This window comes from Macrotis lagotis, chromosome 2, assembly GCF_037893015.1.
Source record: "Macrotis lagotis isolate mMagLag1 chromosome 2, bilby.v1.9.chrom.fasta, whole genome shotgun sequence".
Classification (NCBI taxonomy): domain Eukaryota; kingdom Metazoa; phylum Chordata; class Mammalia; order Peramelemorphia; family Peramelidae; genus Macrotis; species Macrotis lagotis.
In genome coordinates this window covers 113624239-113643736 of record NC_133659.1, presented here as the reverse complement: position 1 = coordinate 113643736, position 19498 = coordinate 113624239, and the positions used below count along the sequence as shown (strand labels likewise).

At 37.6% G+C, this 19498-nt stretch overlaps 1 protein-coding gene across 1 annotated transcript in view; it reads left to right on the top strand.

The window, feature by feature from the left end:
- Positions 1-10745, top strand: part of INTS7 (integrator complex subunit 7) — a 95981-nt gene extending 85236 nt beyond the window's left edge. The window contains exons 19-20 of the mRNA XM_074222612.1: positions 7117-7302; positions 9709-10745. Of these exons, the coding sequence (XP_074078713.1) occupies positions 7117-7302; positions 9709-9996 (474 nt within the window). The 3' untranslated portion in view covers positions 9997-10745. The remainder of the gene's footprint in view (positions 1-7116; positions 7303-9708) is intronic.
- The last annotated feature ends 8753 nt before the right edge of the window (positions 10746-19498 follow it).

Here is a 19498-nt window from a genome sequence, read left to right as displayed (position 1 = left end):
ACTTTGACAGCAGTGTGGGGGATTGAGATGAAGACCTAAGAAGGAAATTATCACAACATTCTAAGTAAAAGGCAATGAGGTGATTAACTGTATGAGTTGAAAAGGTGACAAAAATATAAATGAAAAGATTTGGCATAGATCATGATATATATAGTGATATGCCAAGGTTACAAAACTGGAAGACCTTTTTCCCCACTCTTTTGGTAATTAAATGATAAATTCAACAGGATCTTGTATTCTATTCTCTGTGATTTTTAGTTCATTGTGGAACTGTGGAGATGTGGCCTACTATAATAGTAAATATCAGAACCAACGTTTGAATCCAATACTCTTTCCATTCTTAAGGAAAGTTTGTTAAATTACTAAACCTTTCCTAGTCTTCCTTCATCTTCATGCTTTCCTTTTATTGGTTTTCTCCAATTTATTTTTGGGGGAATATGCATCTTGTTTGTCTCTAGATTCTATGAGGTCCTTGAGAAGAGACTATTTTTTGCCTCTTTCTATCCCTGTTTCACAGCATAAAGTAGGTGCTTATAAAATGCAAGATGACTAACTCTAGGAAATTGTCTGTAAAACCTTATCATTTTCATCAAGGATATCTTTAGTATATGCATAATCAATCAATCTCAAAAATTTTTACAGAAACGAGAAAGTAGGCTAATGGGGGGTAGCTCGGTGGCCCAGTGGGGATAGAGCACCAGCCCTGAAGTCAGGAGGAACTGAATTCAAATCTAGCCTCAGACACTTAATAATTATTTAACTGTGTGACCTTGGGCAAATCACTTAACCCCACTGCCTTGCAAAAAGAGAAAAAAAAGGTAGGCATTATAGGTTGGTAGATGTCTTCTCTGGTACTGATGTGTAGTTGATCTGGTCTGTCTATTCTTTCTGATTTCATCTTAAGTGTTAATTTTATTCATTGATGTAGTATGTCAAGTATTGAGGTAATATAAAGTGCCTTAAATTGTTTAAGTCAAACATGTATAATAAGCACTGTACTCACCTAACTGCTTGGCATACAAGGGATATCAGAAGAAATTCCCTGCTCTCAAGGAGCTCATGTCTAATAGGAGAGACAACCTCTAGGTACAGACCAGCTATTGAAGATAGTCAGTGGTTCACAGATTAACATTTTTAATGTTTCTGTTTCATTGAAATTGTCAGGACCAAAGATTACATCAGTGAGTGGCCAGAGCTTGTGTATTTTTAGCTCTTCTGGTCTGGTCCTTGGACAATAAATTCCAGTCTTTGGCCAGTCAAAGTTCTTTCATTGGATTGTAAATTTTGTCAAAACTTCTGCTCTTCTGGCAGAGCCTTGAGGATTCAAAGATTATATCCAGAGTGAAAGTCTTTCTAAAATGGAAAAAATTATCTCTGCATTTTAGACATATTCTTCCTTTTGCTGCATCTAAACCTAAAACAGTTCAACAGAATACGAAATTCTTGCCTTATTAGAGTGATTTCTCTTTAGCCACTCATAAGGTCTAATAACTCACTTTTTAAAAAATATTGTGGGGAAGGGGGGGGAAATAAAATTTCTAAGAGATGGGCATTCTATAGTGAATTTTCTCCATCATGCTCTTTTATTGTGTTTTTTTGGCACAAGTCTGAACAGATTCACAAATTGAAGTATTGCTGCTTATTAGAGTAGAATTACAGTTAGTACTATAAGTTCAAGAATTGTCTTGTTTCCTTACCTTGTAAAGAAATATTGTTATATCTTTAGGTATTTGCTTAACTTAATGGAATGTGTAATTTTTGCTAATTTGATTATTACTAATTTATTAATGTACCAGGTAAAATTTTAAAGAAGCTTTTCACTATTTGGGAACTCATATTTGTGTTTCTGATTTGAATTTGTGGTTTCCATGTAATATGTATTCAGTTAAAATTCAGTAATATTCATTTGTTTCATTGGTTAGAAGCCTTCTTCAAATTCATCATGTAAAAATATGAGTATATAGATTCAATTTCACATTAGAAAAAATCAGAAGACTTTGAAAACTTTTAGTGATATATAAATAAAACTTGATAGCTAATATTTATGTAACACTTTGTATGTGCCAGGTGCTATGCTCTCAGCACTTTATACTTATTTTCTCATTTGATCTTTACAATGACCCTGGGAGGTCCTGTTATTATTCCCATCTTACAGGTGACGATACTGAGGCAGGCGGGAATTAGGTACCTTGCCCAGAGTTACACATCTAGAAAGTGTCTGAGACTGGATTTAAACTCAAATCTTCCTGACATCAGGGACAGCACTCTCTTCACTCTATACCCAGCTGCCCCCAAAAGTTGTAACCCATTCAATATCAAGATAACTTATTCTTATTGATAGTATTAAAATGGACTTGCGAAACATTCATTTTAAATTGTCATCTATACTATGACAACTTGTGTGTAAAATTGCCCTGTAATTTTAAGTCTCCATACAGTCATTCAAGGTTTATATATTTAGAATTACTTAAGTTCAAAAGTAGAACATTATGGAATATGAACACTAATGTAACTCTTTCACTAAATGCCTAAAAGGGAATAATATTATATGGTAACTATTCTACTAGCCTACTCAAGCAAAACAGAGGTCCTTAAAGCTTGTATCTGGGATGATGTTGGAAAAGGGCTTTTTCATAAGGAGATTTTGGTTTGTATCTTCAGTATCTACTTATGAATATGGATGCTTGCTTGGCATTTGTGTTTGGTAAATCCAAAGGTCCTAGCCACTGGGGCAAGAACTTATAATTATTTGATACTAGTGAGAAAACTAGAAAGTCATCTGGCAAACACTAGGCTTAGACCAAGATCATATATCAAAATAGCTCAAGATGGGAACATAATTTAGATATAAAGGATGACATAGGAAAATTAGTGGTTGATGTCAGATCTATGGCTAGGGGAAGAGTTCATTTTGATAAATGGTCAAAGGACATGCATAGGTAGTTTTGACAAATATTGAAAGGGATATTGGGAAATAGTTATACTAATGCACTGTTGGATAAGCTGTAAATTAGTCCAGTCATTGGGGTTTTTTTGTTTTGTTTTGTTTTTTTTAGGTTTTTTTTGCAAGGCAAATGGGGTTAAGTGGCTTGCCCAAGGCCACACAGCTAGGTAATTGTTAAGTGTCTGAGACTGCATTTGAACCCAGGTACTCCTGACTCCAAGGCCAGTGCTTTATCCACTACACCACCTAGCCACCACATTTGTCCAATCATTTGGAAAGCAATTTGGAATTATGCCCCCAAAGCTCTTAAACTCTATATACTTTTTTTTAAATTTTCCCCCAGCTACATGCAAAAGTAGGTTTCATCCAAAACCCTGAGTTCCAAATTCTCTCCCTTCCTCCCACCCCATTCCCCCCCTTTTAGAAAGCAAGTTACTTGATTTAGGTTAAAAATGTGTAGCCATGAAAGACATTACTACAATAGTCATATTGTAAAAGTAAATATCACCAGGGGCAGCTAGGTGGCCCAATGGATAGAGCACTGACCCTAAAGTCAGGAGGACCTGAGTTCAAATCCAGCTTCAGACACTTAATACTCATTTAACTGTGTGACCTTGGGCAAGTCACTTAATCCCATTGTCTTGCCAAAAAAACCCATCCCCTACACACACACACACACACACACACACACACACACACACACACACACGCCTCAAGAAAAATAAAGTGAGGGAAAAAAGTATGCTTCAATCTGGATTCAGATGCCATCAGCTCTGTCTTTGGGATGGATAGCATTCTTTATCATCAATCCATCAGAGAAATTGTTTCAACAATAGTAATATAGTTGCTATTGTTAGCTATATTTTCTTCGATCTTATTCCCACCCACCCCCATTTATTCTCTTTTTCTCTCCTTCTCTGTTGACCTCCTCAAAAGTGTGATGCATCTGACTACCATTCCCATAATCTTTCCTCTTTTCTATCATCTACACCCACCTCCACCTTCCCCAACCCCTTTCTCCCATCCCTTATCTCTAGGGTAGGATAGAATTCTATGTATTTTATTCCCTCTCTGAGCCAATTCTTATGAGAGTAAAGTTCACTTACTCCCCCCTCCCACTACACTGCAGAAGCTTTTTCTTGCCTCTTTTATGTTAAATAACTTAGCCCATTCTAGCTCTCCTTTCCCTTTCTCCCAGTACATTCCTTTCTCCTCCATCAACTCCATCTTTTTAATATAATATACCTTCATAGTCAACTCCTTCCTGTGCCTTGTCTATATTTGTTCCTTCTAACTGCCCTAATAAATGAGAAAGTTCATAGGAGTTATCAATATCTCTTTCACGTGCAGGAATACACATAGTTCAAGATCATTAAATCCCTCTTAACTTGCCCTTCCTATCCACCTCTCTTTGCTTCACCTGAGTCCTGTACTTGGAGAGCAAACTTTCTGTTTAGCTCTTGACTTTGAAAAGTTTGAAAGTCCCCTATTTCATTGAATGTTCATCTTTTCCCCTGAAAGAAGATGTTCAGTTTTGCTAGATAGTTGATTCTCTGTTGTAATACAAGCTCTTTTACCTTATAGATTATAATATTCCAAGCCCTTGGAGCCCTTAATGTAGACACTGCTAAAACTTGTATAATTCTGACTGCAGCTTCACAACATTTGAATGTTTCTTTCTGGCTACTTCTAATATTTTCTCCTTGACTTGGGAGTTTTGGAATTTGGCTATAATATTCCTGGGAGTTTTCATTTTGAGATCTTTTTCAGGAGCTGATAGGTGAATTTCCTCAATTTTTATTTTACCCTCTGCTTCAAGGATATCAGGGCAATTTTACTGGAGCATTTCTTGAAAAATGAATTCCAGGGTCTTTTTTTGGTCAAGATTTTTGTCCTATAATTTTTAAATTATCTCTCCTGGATATGTTTTCCAGATCAGTTGTTTTTCCAGTGAGTTTTTTTTTAAAGATTTTTCAAGGCAATGAGGTTAAGTGGCTTGCCCAAGGGCACACAGCTAGGTAATTATTAAGTGTCTGAGACCAAATTTGAACCCAGGTACTTCTGACTCCAAGGCTGGTGCTCTATTCACTGCACCACCTAGCCACCCCTTTCCAGTGAGATATTTCACATTTTCTTCTAGTTTTTCATTCTTTTGGTTTTGTTTTATTGTTTCTTGATTTCTTACAAAGTCATCAGCTTCCCTTAGCTCCATTCTACATTTCAAGGAATTATTTTCTTCAGAGACCTTTTGTATCTCTGTTTCCATCTGGTCAATTCTGCTTTTTAAGACATTCTTCTCCTCATTGGCCTTTTGGACTGCTTTTTTTTCCATTTGACCCAAACTGGTTTCGTTTTGTTTTGGTTTGGGGGGTTGTTTTTTTAGGGTTTTGCAAGGCAATGGGTTTAAGTGGCTTGCCCAAGGCCACACAGCTAGATAATTATTAAGTGTCTGAGGCCAGATTTGAACAAAAGTACTCTTGACTCTGGGGCCAGTGCTCTATCCACTGCATCACCTAGCCCCCCCCCCCCAAAAAAAACTGGTTTTTAAGATATTTTCTTCAGAATTTTTCTACTTCATCAAGCTGCTGACTCAGTTTTTATTTTTTCCTGCACTGCTCACATTTCTCTTCCCAATTTCTCCTCTACCTCCCTTACTTGATTTTCGAAATCTTTTTTGAGCTCTTCCATAGCCTGAAACCAATTCATATTTTTCTTGGAGGCTTTTGGATGCAGGTTTTGAATATTTTGATCCTGCATAGGACCAAAGTAGTTGTGTATGGCCATTTTTTTCTTCTGTTGCTTGCACATTTTTCAACCTATGACTAGATTTAAACTCTCTTTTAAGGTGGGGCTCTGCTTCCAGGAATGGAGGATGCACTGTCCCAAGCTTTTGAGGGTTTTTGCAGCTGTTTTCAGGGACACTCCCCAGGGACCTGCAAGTTTTCACTTCCTCCAAGGTCTTAGGAGAAGCTCTGACTGCTCTACTGGCCTGTGCTCTAGTCTGTGAATGATCACAAGCACTCTCCTCTTCCCTGTATCCATGAGAGGGGGTCCCTACTCTGCCTCAGGCAATGAGCTCTGTTGTGGTTTCTGCTCCTTTTCCTGAGATTGGGGCCCCAGACTGTGATCTGGATCTAAGTATAGGCAAAGCATCAGAGTCCTGCCTCAGGGATAGCAAAGAGACCTCTGCAATCTCTCCAGTTCCCCCTTCCATTCATGGCTACTCTGGAAGCAGCTGCTGGGTGGATACCCAGACCCACTCCTGTCCTTTGGGGCCTGTGCTGGACTGGGCTCTTCTCTCTCTCTCTCTCTCTCTCTCTCTCTCTCGCAGCAGAGTTTTCCTGCTGCCCTTACCAGTTGTCCTTATCAATCCCTGGGCTGTGAGGTTTGGAAATGCCACCACTGTTACGGATTCAGGGACCCAGGGTCTATTCCTGGATGACTGGAGCTGATCTGCTTTGCTGTGGCCCAGGCTGTGCTGTGGGCTCTTTCTAACCCCAGTGTAATAGGCCCTTCTTGCCAGTCTTCCAAATTGTCTTTTTGGCTCTGCCTTTAATATATAATTCTTGACCCAGTTATGATCTTACTAGGTCTATATCTCAGAGAGGTCAAAGAAAGAAGAGTTCATATAAAAAAATATTTATATCAATTCTTTTAGCTGTAGCAAAGAATTGGAAACTGAATTGAACAAGTTTGATGTATGAATGTGATAATATACTATTGTACTGTAAGAAATGATGAAAGAGATGGCTTCAGAAAGACTTCAGAAGACTTCTTTGAACTGATACAAAGAAAAGGGAGCAGAACTAGAAGAACAATTTGTATAATAAAAGCAATATTTTAATCACCTTTGAAAGATTTAATAACTAATCAGCACAGTAACCCAGGACTCATGATGACACTCACCACCCACCTCCAGTTAGAGAGCTGTTGGATATGAAGTGCAGATTAAAGCATATTTCTTTTATTTATTTCATTTTCTCTCAAGGGTGAGGAGGATAGCTAAAATGGAAATTTGGTTTGTATACACATATTTGTAGTGGGTTTGTTTTTGTTTATTTCTTGTTGTCTCAGTTGGGTTGGGGGGGGAAGAAGAGAATTGGAAATTGAAAATTAAATAAAAAAACTTTCTCATCATTATTGGAGTTAATCTTAATGTTGGTATGTTTCAGCTTGCTTTGTCACCATCCCCACGCAACCCAACAGAACCCATTGCAGTCCAGAATAATCAGCAACTGGCTCTAAAAGTAGAAGGAGTGGTTCAGCACGGATCTAAACCAGGACTCTTTCGTAAAATTCAGTCTGTCTGTTTAAATGTCTCTTCAACTTTACAAAGCAAATCTATACAAGACTATAAGGTAAGGAGAGACCCATTGCTGTTTTGAGAAGAAAACTTATGTTCCCAAATTGTACCTTCGTGTAAGCACCATATTAAAATCTCTGGGTCTGGTTGACATTAATTTCAGAACCCCCTTCTGTTTTATTTTGATATACATACATACATACATACATACATATATATACACACACACACACACAAACATATACACACACACACACAAACATATATAAAATCATTTTTAGCAAAAGGAAAACTTAAGACACTAATATCTTCTTTGTAGGTTACACATATAAGTTTGGAAATCAACTTATTAAGAATTTTCTATCTTAGCCTTAGAAGCAGCTACATGACCCAGAGATAGAGCACTGGATCCGAAGTCAGGAGCCCTGAGTTTTTATCAGGCCTTAGACAGTTGGATACCTGTGTGACTTTGGGCAAGTCAGTTAACCTCTGCTTGCCTCCATTTCCTCAACTGTAAAATGAGAATAATAATAGCACCTACCTCCCAAAGTTGATCTGAGAATCAAATAAGATAATATTCTTAAAGCTCTTAGCACACTGCTTAGCACAGCCAATGTTATATAAATATTAGTATTAGTATTATTAGCTAACTTGGTTAGAAACTAAGCTTACTTTGTAAGCCAAAGCTAGGATATAGGAGTGTTCTGAACTAAAGTTATTTGTCCTCAGCAACCCTTTCCATGCTCCATTTTGAATCTCCTGTCATAGAGAAAAGGAGTAAAGGAACAGATGTGATTGTAGATGTAGCTGCTGTAATTCTCAAATTAGTTGAGAATAAGGTTTATTTATGCAGGCATAAGAATACCTCTGTGAATTTGGGCTAGTAGTTTGAGAATCCAGGATTATAATAAAAGACTGTGAAAGGAAAGATGAGAAATGGAGTAAAAGAGCAGTACAGAGATGGCAAGGGCATCAAGCTAAGCACAAGGATGGATTCTGAAACAAACAAGAACACTTATTTAAGCTTTTAACGCATTTTTTTAAAAGTTTCAACTCATATAGTGAAAAGTGTAGTCTCACTTTCTCTCCTGTTTTCTTGTACTCAGAAAATCACTTTTAATAATTATCTGTTGAGCACCTATTATGTATAATGCACTGCTCTGCAGGAGTATTGAAATAAAACCAGTTTTGTGCAATTCTTGTACTCAAGGCATATATTAAGTAGAAATTCCAGCTGCTTCTATTTGTTTGCAGTTCTCTATTTGAACAGATCAGTAACTCTAATTGATGTCACCCTCTAATACCTTCTAGTACTATTTCCATCACCAGGAAGATGTTATACTTACCTGGAAACACTCATCAGCATATTTTCTGTGATTCAAAACTAGCACCAGACTGAAGAAAAGATTGTAGTAGTGGTATCCCACTATATATTATGGAATCATATTTCCAAGAGCAAAGCTTGTCATGGACACTGTTTGTGAATGAATGAATGAATGAATGAATGAGCTAATTCAGTGCTTTCTTGTGCTGTGAACTGGGCTAACTACTGGGGAAATGACAAAGCCAGGCCCTTCCCTTAGGGGCTTACATCTTATTTATTTATTCATTTATTCATTCATTAGTTCATTCATTCATTCATTCATTTATTTATTTTTGCAAGGCAGATGGGGTTAAGTGGCTTGCCCAAGGCCACACAGCTAGGTAATTATTAAGTGTCTGAGACTGGATTTGAACCCAGGTACTCCTGACTCCAAGGCCGGTGCTTTATCCACTACACCACCTAGCTGCCCTAGGGGCTTACATTTTAACAGAGGGTCCTGCACCCCGTGAAGGAGTGGAGGCAGGGGGAGCAGCCAGGAGCAGATGTTTTGGTTTGGAGTAATGAGTAGAGCCTTAGTAAAGTAGATTGACCTTGATACAACCTTTGTAGTAGCCTCTGGAAGTTCTGGTTTGACTTTGGTTCCAGAATTGGAAAAGAGAGGGGGACTAGTAGCATTTGGAAGAGTGTCATTCCTAAAAGGTGGTAAATCATGGTTGGAGCAGAATTTCATCAACCAGGACCTCAAGGACCCCAGGAGACTTGTTCTAGAGGCATGCAGGCTAAACCTAATCTTGTCCTGTTGTATGTTTTTTCCTCCTGGAGAACCAGATATTAAACATTTATCGGCATAGCCTTAGTTCTAGACTTGGAATAAGGAAGACTAGAGTTCAGATCCAGATTCTAACAGTTACTAAATGGATGACCCTAGACAAGTTCCTGAAACTCTGTGACTCAGGCAACTTCTTCAAGTTTATTCGTAATCTGTTAAGGGAGTTCCACATTTTTGGAATAATATTGGTAAACATATATATTTTATCCAAAGAAATATGCCCTACAAGTTGAATTGTGCATAGAAAAAAATTTTTTTTAATTTAACTGTAATACAATTCGTCATAATGTATGCTTGCTCTCTTTCAGATCCCCTTGGACAGTATAACCAATGAGATGGAGCAGAATGTGGAGCCTCACAATGACTACTTCAGCACTCAGTTTCTGCTGAACTTTGCTATCCTTGGGACTCACAACATCACAGTTGAGTCATCAGTAAAGGACTCCAATGGTATTGTGTGGAAGACTGGGCCTAAAACTACCATCATTGTGAAATCTCTTGAAGACCCTTATTCCCAGCAAGTGCGCCTTCAGCAGCAGCAGGCCCAGCAGCCCTTGCAGCAGCAGCAGCAGCGCAATGCATATTCTCGGTTTTAGCCACCACATGTTCATCTGTAACAGAACTTTTGATTTCTCTCTTCCATTTTTAAATGGTATGGGAATGAGAAAAGGAAGAAAATGTCTTTCCTGCCTACCTCATCAATTGAGAATAATGTTCATCAAAAATTTCTAAAACATTGTAGAGATGTCTAAGGCAATTTGCCATACAGAGTAATGTTTCTCTAATTTTAATTTTTTCCATGTGTATAATTTCCTTGAGGAAAGGCAAGGTAGCAAAGAAATAGGTGATAGTATGTGTTTTGGTTTTTCTTTTTTATTAATGTAGACAAGTCCATCCTAAGTTTTATATTCATTTTTCATAAGAATTTGCATTCTATACGACTCCTATTTTTTGTGAATTGACTGTATTGTTTTTGTTTTGGAGGAATGTCTTTGGGTCATTGAATATGGGACTTTTGTCTAGTAAGAATGCTCCTTATACACTAAAACTTCATTTAGCTGTAGAACTCAGGGAATTGGATATATGTTTCAGTACTTGTTGAAAAAACTTCCAGAAATATTTCCATGTCTTTTCATAGTATAATGAAAATAATTTTTTGATAAACTATTTTGATGAAATTCACATTATCATTACTTTTATTTGGACTCAGAGCCAAGTCTCGATCTAGAGAACCAGGCATCCCATTTCTTAAAGCTCAGCAATTTGTAAATACTATACAAAGTATAGGATTTGGGTATCTATGTTTTGGCCACATTATCATCCCTATGTGTGTTTATCTGTTTCATGAGTTATATACATATATACATATATATATATATATATATATATATATATATATATACACATATATATACATACATATATATGCATATATATGTATATATATATATACATATATACATATATATATATATATATATGGTGTCTAATTGAATGTTTATTGAACAAAAATTACATCAGTTTCAAATTTTGAAAAAATTAAAAATTAATTTGCAAAGCCACACAGAAATAAATATTGAATTTTTGTACAGCTGTACCCCTCCATTCAACAATTTTAATTAAATTTATCAGACTTTAGTGCCTACCATGAGTTAGGCTTTGAGGATCAAAACGAAGAAAAGAAACAGTCCCTTCCCCTCTTGGAGCTTAGTATTCTCTTGGAGTGAGGAAGAAAAGAGGAGTCTCTTACTTAGAGTGAGAAATAAAAGGTGTCCACAAGTAAGTAAGGACAAAGTAAAGCAGTAATTTCTAGACAGAGACAGCATTTGTAACAGAGATAAAATAAATTATCAGGGGTATGTTAACTGAGGGCATTCTAGGTAGAACCATAGTATGAATAAAGATGAGGATTTGGGCAGAGAAAGGCATACCCTTGGAGCCTGGCCTAACATGAGAGAAGAAAGATTAGCTCCAGGGAAGGGTGTGTGTTAGTTTTTATCAGTGTTGATAATAACCAGATCATAGTTCTAGAGTTGAAAGGAAAATGTTAATTGTGGGAAGCTAATGCACAGTTAGTCTAGTCACTCTGAAAAACAATTTGAAACTGGCCCAAAAGTTTGTGGGTACCCCACTAAGTTTGTATATACCCAATGATACCCTACTAGGACTGTACACCAAAGATATCAAAGAAAGAGGGAAAGAACTCATGTATAAAAATATTTGTAGCATCTCTTTTTATAGTGTAAAGAAACTGGACATAAAGTAGATAGCCATCAGTTGGGGAATAGCTGAAGAAAGAAGTGTGATATGTGAGTGTGATGATTTGCTTTTATCTTTTAAGAAATAATGAAAAAGCTGTATTTGGAGAAACCTGGGCAGATGTTTGAACTGATAGAGTGAAAGGAACAGACCCAAAAATCATTTATATAGCAATACTGTAAAATCCTATTGTTAAAAATCCTGATAATTACAATGACTTATACCATCATGGATTGAACTTCCAGTTTCCTGAGGTGATGATCTCAAGGTACAGAATGGGACACTTCTTTTTTTAAAACATGGTCAATGTGAAAATATGTTTTGCTTGACTCCACATTTGTTACAAGGCATTTGTTTTGTTTTTACAATGGGGGCGGAGATGAGAAGGAAAGAAAATATTAATTGAAAGTAAAATAATTTTTAAAAAAAATGAAAATCGTGTGTGAATGTGTGTGTATATGTAGACAAGTCCCTTGATTTCACAGTTGCAAGAGTGAATTCACATTGATGATTTGATTAATTCTTAACACCCTTAAGGGATATTAGGAAATAATGGTTTTGGGGGATCATTGTAAGATAGATTCAAGGTAGTAAAGTACTGAAGTTTTCTAGAATGACATGTTTATAGTAGATTTCTATGCAATAATAAGGTAGAAGAATGTGGTTGGGAAGAGTTATACCAAGTCATCAGCCTCCTTATCCAGCTAAATTTGTCCAGCCCTGCCTCTTAAAAGTTGCTTCTTGGACCCAACTCCAATCAAAAGCATTGATTTGAACTATAGCCTTGGTTCTCTTGACTTGGCCATTCTCTCCAGGAATCTACTTGGCTACTGCATGCACAGTGGCTGTCGGCTGCTGCCTGTCTGCCAAGCCCTTCCAGCAGGTGGCATGGTATGACCGTTCCTCATGTTAACAGGAAAGTACAAACCAAAGTTTGGGTCTTTTTAATACAGCAGATTGTTTTATTGGCTCAGTTTTAATTACATAGCCATCCTCCCCTTACTATGATATGTCCCAGTCAGAAATAACAATTCTAAGTACATTTTTCTTCTTAAATAGGGATTTAAGTAGAAGTTATTTTCTTTCTTTCCTAATTATATTAATGTCTGAGTCCAACTTTTGTTACGGTCATAAAAGTTAAAAATGCAAAATATTAATGATTCTTTTATCGCCTATTCAGAGTTTTTCCCCCTTCTTACAGCTTTCCTATTTTCCCTTCCTACTCTTTGCTTAGAGTATCTTTCGTCTGTGAGATTATACACTAAAATCTTTGATGCCTCTTCTCCCTGCTCTGCTTATTGACTATTTCATTAATTGTAGAATCATTGATTTTAGAGTGGAAGGATCTTCAAGATCATAAAATCTGACCCTCCCCCACCCCTTCTTTACACATGTGGGCAGGAGAAGAGAAGTGATGCACCTATGGAATTCCACCTCAAGTCCTTTAAATCCAAAAATCCCTTATACTGTGCTGTACCTATGGCTCTCATATTACCTCTATCTTCCACAAAATTAGGAAGGGGAAGATAAAATTAATTAAATTGAGTTAATAATCGAGATTTTAAGAAATAAAGCCAATTAACAAAATTTATTTCCAAGAGTTTAAAATGAGGTGAGGGCTTGACAAGGAAGAGAGAGCATTAAAGTCTCAGTTTCATTTGTATATACTATCAAACTATTATCTCCTCTGATCATGGTAATTGAGATCTTGTTACCTTCTCTGTTCCCTTCTAAAGGTCTTTGCTTTCTGTCTTTACTCCTGACCTCTCCCTACTTAAAATTTCAAAACCAATTGCTTGTTATAGCTACTGTTAAGTTTGCTGTGTAGAATCTTGGTGTCTGGAGCCAAGGAAACAGTGGGATGGTCAAGCTGGTGTTGAGTTTTGTTTTACCAATTTTCTCCTCCACTGTCCAGTTCTCTTCCCCCACTGTCAAGATGACAGACTTAGATAAGAGAAGAATGTATCCTGGCAGCTGTCTCCTACATGATGGGAGGTGTGTGAAAGTGCTGCCCAGGTAACAAAACAAGGGAGTTGGAATGGGAAGCAGAAGGCAGAAAAGGAGAAAGAAGTCAGAAGGGGCTGTTCTAGATATGGGCCATGAGATGGTTGGGAAAGGGAGTGCAAAAAAGCCTAAATAGTCTGTTCTCGAGGAGCCTACCAGTCTAGGGCATATAGTTAAGTTCATGGAATAGAGACTGAGGATGGAGCAGATGTTCTTGCCTTAGAAAAATATTGTTTCTAGTAGCTTAACAAATAGAAGACCTTGGGTACTTAGGAACAGGTCATTTGATATTTTTCTGCAATTAGCCCAAGTATCCCAATGGTAGGTTATTCTCAAGGAAGATACAGGAAAAAAATGAATATAAAGGAAGGTTCCTCAGGGAGCTCCAAGTAGAATAACACACACACACACACACACACACACACACACACACACACACACACACACACACACAAAATATACTTCCAAAAAAGTGTTAAGGACTTCCAGAGATTTTGTTTAAATTTTCCCTTAGCTGGTGTGATATAAAAATCTCAGTATTTAATTTTTTAAGGTGAAAAGATAGAAACAGCTGGAAGTGGGAAGCCACTTAGGCAGCATTAACTTTTCATCTTACTCTCTCATTTGTTCACACTGGAGGCTTTAAGAGCAGTGGGCTCTTCTTCCAGGAGTCATGACCTGAGGTGTCTGAAGAATATATGAACTTCTGCCTTTAGGGAGCTAAATCACTGATTCTAGGGAATGTGTCTGACAAAATGGACTCTTAGGTGTTTTTAAGTGTTACTCTTTGGAAAGAGTAGTTCAGACAGCAATAGCCTAGTATTACTGGACATTCCATTGCTTCTATGAGAATATATCAATGCTACACACAGCGTCACCTCCCTTGTAAAGAAAATGGCTTGAGAAGAAATTCAGTTTTAACAGCATCTTACTTGCCATCCTTTCCCCCAATCTCTGATGAAGGCAGCCTGTCCTTGACAAGGCCACCCCATCTCTCTCTCTCTCCATGTGGATTCAATCCTATTCCCTCCCACCTTTTTTTAGTAGATTGTAAGCTTCTCCCTTCCTCAAAGACCTGAAAAAGCTATCCTGTCCTAACTGGCTTTCTCAACTTCCTCTCAATGCTCATTCAACTCATTGCAATCTAATTTCTTATCTCAGTTCTAATCACAACCTCCAAAGTTGCTGTATATAATGATCTTTTCCCAGTTTTCAACTTCTGCTACTTTTGACCTCCTGACCACTGTATTCTGGACATTCTTTCTCTCTAGGTCTTTGTGAAACCACTTTCCACTGCCTCTCTGGCAATATACATATATGTATATACATATATCTATATGTATATCACATATCCCATCACTGTGGTGTTCTCCAAGGGTCTGTCATTGGTCTTTTCTCTCCTGTCTTTCTCTTGATAACCTCTTAAATTCCCATGGACTTAACTATCATCTCTATATGTAAATATAAAAATGTGGAATATGTGGTCATGAATATCTTTATATATATATATATATATATATATATATATATATATATATATATATATATATAACATATGGCATTGATAGATATCTGTTCTGGATTTGCTCCACATTGTCCCTTATTTCTGCCTCTGAAGGAAACTATGGCAGGGTACTTGCTTATATCCTTGCCCATGTTCAAAAGAATTATGAAGCCTAGAATTAGAGCTATCTAAAACAACCATCCGAAGTCTAGGCATATATTTTGGTCATTTTCAATTTGATCACTTCCAAAGGGAAGATCTTTTGCCAACTTAGCTCCCTCACTATAAATACCGTTTTCCCAACAGATTATCACAGATACCTTGTACATATCTTTATCAAAGGAAACAATAAAAAGAAATTAGAAGTATACAGATTAGAATAGACCAGAGAATAGAAAAGAATAAAAGAGTTTTTTTTTAAGGCTTTTGCAAGGCAATGGGGTTAAGTGGTTTGCCCAAGACCACACAGCTAGGTAATTACTTTTCTTTTTATTTTGCTTATTATTTTTTATCTTCTTTACAGATTAGAAAACAGACAGAGATTAAGTGATTTGCCCAGGGTCAGTCATCTAATCTGAGGCTGGATTTTAACTCAGTTTGATCTAACAAGGACTTTCTCCTCTGCATCATATAGCTGCCTCTTGTAGATCCTTTCTTCACTCATACAGGGACCCAACTTCACAGCTCACCATTCTCCCAGAGATTCAGGAGTCTTGTACCTGTACATAGCAGGACTGTGTCTCAGGAAAACTGCCTCAACTTTAGGTTGAAGTGAAGTGTACACACACACACACACACACACACACACACAAGCATATACCAAATATATGGGTATATATGTATGTGTATATACATACAGTCTCACTGTCTCCTCTGAGCTTCAATTCTGTATCACTCATTTGCCTGTTGGACATTTCAAACGAAGTCTCAGAAACATCTCAAGCTCAGCATATCCCAAATTAAATTTATTATTTTCCCTCCAAACTCTCCTCTCTTCTCATCTTCCCTCTTTATATCAAAGACATCTCACTGCCCTTCTAGTCTCCCAGTTCATAATCTCAGCATCATCCTTGATTCCTCATCTTCCCTTCTTCCACATAGCTAATGTGTTCAAATCTATGGGCCCCAGATTAAACTTTAGTTCAAGTCCCCATCACTTCTCCCTTGGATTATTTCAAAAGTCTTGTAAGGGGTCTCTGACTCAAATTTCTCACTCTAGATCATCCAACACAAAGCTGCAAAAAATGATTTTCCACAAGGGCCTTTCTGACCATGTGACTCTCCTACTCAATCCCAGTGGCTTCCTAATTGCTTCTGAGATAAACTATAAATTCTGTCTAGCTATTTAGCCCTTCATAACCCAGCTAAACCTGTCTTTCCAGTCTCATCAGACCTTTCTTTTCCACCCATACTGTACAACCTAGACAAACTGGCAACAATATACCAACTCCTTCATTGCTTTTGCCCTGGCCATTCCACATAGCTGGAATGCATTCGCTTCTTACCTCTGCCTCATGGACTTTTTATCTTCTTTTATTCACAGCTCAAGTACTACTTTCTGCAGAAACTTAACTGGATCTATCCAATTGCTAATACCCTCCCTCTCTATCTTGTGTTTAACTACTTCTAGGAACATAAAGATTGGTTATAGATTGAGTAAACATTAATTTATGATGTCTATATTAATACATGTACTTAATGTTTCACCCATTAGAAAACAAACTCTTGGAAGTGGGGATCATTTCATTCTTTGTGCAGTATTTGTAACCCCAGCCCCTTAACAGTATAGAAGTTTAATAAATATGAAAATTATTGATTCCTCCCATCAATAAAAGGGGCACTTGAGTATCTTTTTTTTTCTTCTCTGTATAGATAGGTTGACTTCTGATTCACTTACATTGCCTCCTTTTGACTAATGCCCTTCAATAGTGAGAAGATGCTCTATGTTTGGGTGGTCTAGGGTGGAGGTTGTATTCAGAAAATAAAGCAAAGTGAAAGTGATTCTGGTGGAAATCCAATCTTTTTGGATTTGGGGCAGCTAGGTAGCTCAGTGGTTGGAGACCAGTCCTGGAATCAGAAGGACTGAGTTCAAATGTGACCTCAGACATTTGTACTTATTAACTGTGTGAACTTGGGCAAGTCACTTAACCCATTGCCCCATTGATGAAAAATCAAAAACCAAATGAGAGAGAGAGAGAGAAAATGAAGCAGACTCTTGGGTCCTCAAGGTTCCTTTGGAAAGAATAAGGATTCTAGTGGATTTCTTGAAATGTTTATTCTTTAAAGTAAAGGGAAGGAAGGAAGAATTAAAGGAAGAGATTCTGTTTGATGAAAAAGAAAAAATGAGATTTGAAGTTGGGTATCCTGGGTTTTATTTCATTTCCAGGTCTGCCTCCCACCCCTTCTTTGGGTCCCCATTCCTCTTCTATAAAACAGGAAAGACAGATGAATTTGAAGGTCTTTTAAAAATCTTACTCTGATCCTATGAAGGAAAGTTTCCATCCTTTCAGAAGAAGGGAATGGGGTGTGGAATAACCAAGATTTCCCAACTATACCACCAACTCAGGGTTGATCCTAATCCTGGTTTATTTAGTTTTTTCCCCACAGAGGACCTTTCTGAGTTGAGCACTTAACCAGGTCATCATCATTTTAATAGATTTTTAATCATTAAATTATAATTTGTAAATTATAAATATTTACCTTCAACCAAATTGTCATTCAAAATATTGAAAGGGGTAAATCCAAGGACCCTCTGGTTAACCACTAGAGACCTTCCTGCCTGAGCTCCCTTTCCAGATCAATGATTCTCTGATGGTCACTGCTATAAACCCTCCACGGAAGAACTCAGAGGTGCCTGAGAGTTTGGGAATGTGGCTCTGCTTCCCTACAGTGTAAATGCCCTCCAGGCAGAGTGCTCGGTTAGAAGGAGATATAAATAATCCAGAGCCCAGGCACAGCTATTTCTGTCCTTAGAATGAGGGCCTCCAGCCTCTGCCTGGGTTGGAACTGGGTGGGGGGTGAGGGGGATGACGGGGACAGCTGGAGCATTAAGCCCAGGGGAAGCAAGGAAGGACAGATTGTTAATGATGGTGAGGAGAGTGCTGATGCAGCAGTGAGAGAGAAGGTGCCTCCCTACCTAAGCAATTTGCGTGTGGTTGAGTTTGTGTAGAGAACTGTCCTATTTTTGAATACTTATCCCTGTATAGATACGAAATATGTATTGTGTAAAGCAGTACTATTTCTTTACAGTATTTGTATCTGGGAAGACTCATAGAATTAGCAGCATTAGTATCTTGGAGCCTTATGGCCATTTTGTTCAACTTTTTCTATTGATGCCTAACTTCCCCTCATCTCGCTTCTATGTCAGCTGGCATTGGCTTAAAAGTGGAATGAGGTAGGAAGGACAGACTACAGCTCACTCTCACCAAAGGTCATCTGTTCAATTTTTGTTTTTTATATTAGTTCTTTATATTTGGTCAAAAATATACCCCTAGATAATTTCCACCTCTGTCTCCTGCACTCAATGAGGAAATCCAATTCCCCTTGCCCATGATGGCCCTTCAGATGCCCAGAGACAATCACCACAAGAGCCTGCCTACTCAAGTCTGGTCATTCTTGATTCTTTTAACCGTTCTGTAAAAGGCATAGATATAAACCCCTTCAGTATTTTTGTAGTTTTTCTGTAGCTGTCTTCAAAGTGAAGTACCCTTTGACCAGCATCATTATCAGTTTTATTAGTGTACTAGCCATTTCTTTAGCCAAATTATTGATTAAATTTTGAACAAGACAAAACCAAGGACTCTCTGGCATACTACTGGAAACTGGCACTACCATCATTGATGAAGCCAAATCCATTGAGACCATTGAAAATCTCAAAAGATATGGGACAAAGAAAGCATCTCCTCAGACCTGCAGAGATTAGTCTTTGCCAGAAAGCTTCTAGTAGATGATTGATTACACCCTGACTACAATATCCAAAAACAATTAACTTTTCACTTAGTCCTTTGCCCTAGGGATGCAGATCTCTTGTGAAAAACTTGATTAGGAAGACCATAACACTTGAAGTGAAGCCCAGTAAGAAATTCAAGATAAGGAAAGCATTTCCCCAGACAAGCAATTGATATTTTCTGAAAAGCAACTAGAAAATGATCTCACCCTGCCTGATTACACCATCCAAAAAGAATCCACTCTGCATGTGGATGTCCAGAGATCCAACTGGGAGTGAGATAAAGCATAGCCAAGTCCTTTGGGAAATATTGCTGTATGCAGGCAGTCACTGCCAGTCAGGAAGCAGAGTCTCAGGACTGAGATCTACCTTTTTGATAGACAAG